Consider the following 4,374-nt stretch of genomic DNA (forward strand, 5'->3'; position numbering starts at 1 on the left):
CCCCTGCCCCGGAGAACACACAAGCCCCAGCCTACAAGACCTTCAGCAGCCTCCTGGCCACAACCACAGAGCCATGGGCCCCAGCCTACAAGAGCTCCAGCAGCCTCCTGGCCCCGGGCACAGAGCCATGTAACCCAGCCTACAAGAACTTCAGCAGCCTCCTGGCTCCAGACACAGAGCCATGTAACCCAGCCTACAAGAGCTTCAGCAGCCTCCTGGCCCAGCACACAGAGCTGTATAACCCAGCGTACAAGAGCTTCGACAGCTTCCTGACCCACTCCCCGGCCAGTGATCACCTGGTTCCAAGGGTGGAAGCCAGGAACTCATCATTGTCCATGGAAGAGGCAGCCCATCATCACATCCTTGGTGACCAAAGATGTGACACCAGCCACAAGCCTAATTTTGACAACACCTGTTCAGAAAACATGGACTTCCCATGTCCTGAGGCTCACACAGAAGACAGGCCTTTGCCTTTCCTGCCAGCAACAGAAAAGTACAAACAATTCACAAGCCAAAATGTTCCAAGCAAAACAGATGTGATTTCCTCCTCCCCTAGATCTAATCCCTCTAGTTACCAACTTTCTGACATCACTGCCAAGCATAGTAATGCCAACTGTGACAATGACAGCAAGGCGATGTTTGAACCACCTTATAAACCCTTTACTAGCCTTTTGCACAGCAACCTCAAAGAAACACTTCCAGGAATCATGGTTTGTGACTCTGACCTGGGGAGAGAGGAGGGCACACATCATACCTCACGCAGTATTGACTCAGATGTTACTGTGAGCTTTGCCACTGGTCTGAATTCCAGAGAGGATCTTGTACAAGACAGCAGGAGCAGCCCTTGGATGATCAGTTCCAGTGAATCTTCTCCACACGGCAAACATGAAGACAGCGTGGAAGAAAAAACGTTCTTACATTCTTTGGATTCCAGCTGTCATGGCTGCAAAAGCACAGGGACAAGCACAGAGGAGACAGAAAGTGGTCCTGCTGACTCTACGGGTGACGAGGTGCCAGAAAGCAACAATAACACGTGTCCCGCTCCTAGGTGCCTCAAACATGGCCATTTAAGGAAGCCAGGAAATGCAGGAGAAAGTAGAGAGACGTTCCAGAGCGCTGTGAGCATGAGCTGCAGCTGTGCAGTTAACACAGAAGAAGAATCACTGAACAACAGAAATGTACCTACGTCACCCTTAGAAAGAAATCAAACTGCAGAGCCCCTGGAACTCCAGAGCTCAGGAGAGTTCACACTAGGTGGCCTTTTTGTGGATGGCTTCTGTCCAGATTTTGGCTGTCTTCACCTGGAGCCGTCCACAATGGCACCTCTGGTTAAAAGAGCTCAAATGGAGCTCCTGAGCAAGAGCAGCAGCATGGACCAGAAAATGGTGAAACTTGCACAAGCCCTTGCCCAGGAAGGCAATTGCTATATGAAGGTAGTCTAGACAAGCATAGCAAGATAACAGCCAAGTTTGCCCTTGGGAATAAACTGTGGGGCAAATGCTTTTGTGGGCTGCCATGTCCACACCTGCTCAAAAGCTGGTGACCTGCTGGCTTGGGCTCTTGGAGGCAGTTAGTTCACAACCCTCCCAGGGAATAATGGCAACACAACAGAGACTGAGCAAGAGTCTGCCAGGCCTGATCCTGACCCTACAAGTAGCAGCTGCATGGGCTACAAGCTCCTGTTCAGTCTAGCTACTGCAAGACTATTCTGGCCCTGTATGTTTGCATGGGAACCATGGACACTGCAGCCCAGATTCAGAGGTGGCTGGAAAGTGGTTTCACGTGCAGAAGAGCTACAAGAATATGCAGTTAAAGTAGGAGGTGGCTACCTTTCACTGATATATTCAAATGCCCTCTGATTAGCTGATTTTCAGTGGACGCAGGGGGCTTGTGGCTGACCCAGCATGGGAAAGAAGCGCATAGAAGCATCCTCTCATGCTCTGACGCGGCGGCTGGTGCTCTCTAGCCTCAAGTGATGATAGCAGTGAGCCGGGTTCTGATCATGGAGGTGGTGGGGTCACTCCACAGTCACTCTGCTGAAGGCCGTGGAGTTACTTCTTTAACCAAACATCTTTAAAGGACACATGTGCAGGAAGCTGGCCCAGAGTGGGGTCCAAGCTTCCTCAGCTCCATGTGTTCCACCAGCTTTGCGTACCCTGGAAATGACGCTTGTAACTGAGATGGCATATGCCCCCTGCTACATAATGATTCCCAGAGCTTCAGCTTGAACTGTGACCTCCGTCAGTGCCATGGTATCACTGTAAATTGCACTGTACAATCCACGGGAAGGACTTTACCATGGGGACAGTGATACAAAATAGTTCATGAGCTGCAGCAAACTCTTTGTATTTGTTATCTCGAGCCAGCTCACATTGCTCAGAAATCCTGTTCCTACTCCCTCTGTAAACAGAAAGGGCAAGCCAGCTCAAAGAACATGCTTGCTGTCACTGTTTAACTCTTCTCTGGGAAAACCTCGTCCTTTGGCATCCTCAACAAACCTCAGGCAAGGTTGCCAGTGCCCCAGCTACATCTCTGCTGTGATGGTAAAGGGGGGCACAGACTCAGGAGGGCACTTCCCGGTGAGGTGCACGTACTCAGATGTCTACATTTGTGCAGGCATCGCTACTCAGCCAGCCGCCTGGAAGGGAATGAATGTCACTGCTTATTGTTAACATGGTGAGGGGCACATTAAAGGTCTTGACCAGAATTCCCAGGTAGACGCTGTCCTTTCACTCGATAGCTTTAATTGTGTGTGAAGTATTCTGTACATCCACCATGGGGTGAGTACAGCCCGTGTGCTGCCATAGGACATGATACCAACAAGCATTTCAGCTTATTTCTGTGCTTCAGAGATCTCTCAGGCTGTTGCCAGAAAGCCTTGGGGGTGGGAGGAAGTGCCCTGTCTCCCTCAGCCTTCCCTGAGCAGCGGGTTTGGAGCTGGCAACGAGTTCTGCCCCTGCGGAAAAAAATGAAAGTGGTTTTGTATCCTGAGCTGGGTTGGTTTCACATGCTGAACATAAAGCAAGGAAGAGAGTGGTTTTCAGGCTGTGTTCTAGCGAGTGAATTAGGACTTCCCAGCATGTGAAAATTGTAAATGCACGTCTTTTTTGGTTGATTTGTGTTTTTGCTGCTCTAAATCAACACATGTCTTTGGATGGCAGCACTCAGAACTGGTCCAGCACTACTGGACCTTCTCCCATGGGGTCATGAAATGCCATTATCCCCATCTCACAGAAAGGGAGACTGGGGGAGGAAATGACCTGCAGGAGATGGTACAGCAGCTCTGTGGCTGAACTGAGGTTTCCTGCCACTGGGAGACTGCACTCACACATGGTTTTATTTGCACATACAGTACAAATAACTCACGTGAAGCATGTTTTTCCCCATTAGCTGTTAGTGTCTCCAGGTAGTTCGTGTGCCCAGCACTGCAGTGACACTTCCACAGCTCTGCACGACTTTTGGGCTTGGTGTCAAGGCCACGGGGCAGGACGGGGGGGACAAAGACCTTGGAGCAGCTTCCATTTGGGCCGCAGCACAAGTACAAGAGTCCTGTGGACCTGCGCACAGGGGCCAAATCATTCTCAGTTTCTGTGACCCCACAGGAGGTCCTGGTGTTTTCTAGCTGCTGCAGTTGGAGGTCCTGTCCTGCCTGTGGGGTGGACTTTTCTGCTTGCTGTACTTTGCCCAGTCGCAGGCAGGGGACAGAATGGCTCCAAACTCCACCCCGAGGCAGAGTCCTCCTGCCCTTCCTTGCCAGAGAAAGCAAGACTGTCACGTAGGCTGTGCTGGCAGCTCTGCTCAACTCCTGCATCCAACACACCAACTTGTTGTTGCACGCAGCCTCAACTGCTGCCTGTGGGCAGGGTGGAGAGCGGGCATGCAGCTTGGCTGGGGCACTGAAAAAGGGCTCTGAGCAAGCTTTGCTGCTGCTGCTGCACGGCAGACGCTGCTCAGTTTCTGTCTGGGACTGACTGGCACAGAGCTATGACTTCCTCCTTTGCAGTATTTTGCAATGACTTTCACTGGTATTCAGTGGGCTAGTTGCATTGTGATTGGAGCTGTACTGGTGCCAGTGTCCCCAGTACAGCAGTCCAAGGAATCGGGGGGCACAGTTACTGCGTTCCCAGCGCTGGTGATACCAGCACGGGTGTGTTTGAATCAAGCAACTACAAGCACTGCTCCAGCAGCGCTGTCTTTAATCCTGTTACCAGGTCCGGCGTCTCGCCAAGTGCAAGCAGCAGCCCTTAACAATGGCTGAGTGGCAGTAGAAATATCCTCCAGCCAGAGGCTTTCTCCTCAGATCGGAGTGGCCCAGAGGACAGCAACTAAAACTGTCAGAGGCTGGAAGAAATGGGGGTTATTTAGTCTAGAGAA

At 51.3% G+C, this 4,374-nt stretch overlaps 1 protein-coding gene across 3 annotated transcripts in view; it reads left to right on the forward strand.

Moving 5' to 3' along the window:
- LOC102384900 (interleukin-4 receptor subunit alpha) overlaps positions 1 to 2,742 on the forward strand; it is a 21,675-nt gene extending 18,933 nt beyond the window's left edge. For all 3 annotated transcript variants that reach the window (XM_025193588.1, XM_025193586.1, XM_025193587.1), the window contains one exon: positions 1 to 2,742. This exon is cut by the window's left edge and continues 1,160 nt beyond it. In XM_025193588.1, coding sequence (XP_025049373.1) covers positions 1 to 1,442 — 1,442 coding nt within the window. In that variant the 3' untranslated portion in view covers positions 1,443 to 2,742.
- Positions 2,743 to 4,374: the final 1,632 nt, after the last annotated feature.

This window comes from Alligator sinensis, unplaced genomic scaffold (assembly GCF_000455745.1).
Source record: "Alligator sinensis unplaced genomic scaffold, ASM45574v1 scaffold1269_1, whole genome shotgun sequence".
NCBI lineage: Eukaryota > Metazoa > Chordata > Crocodylia > Alligatoridae > Alligator > Alligator sinensis.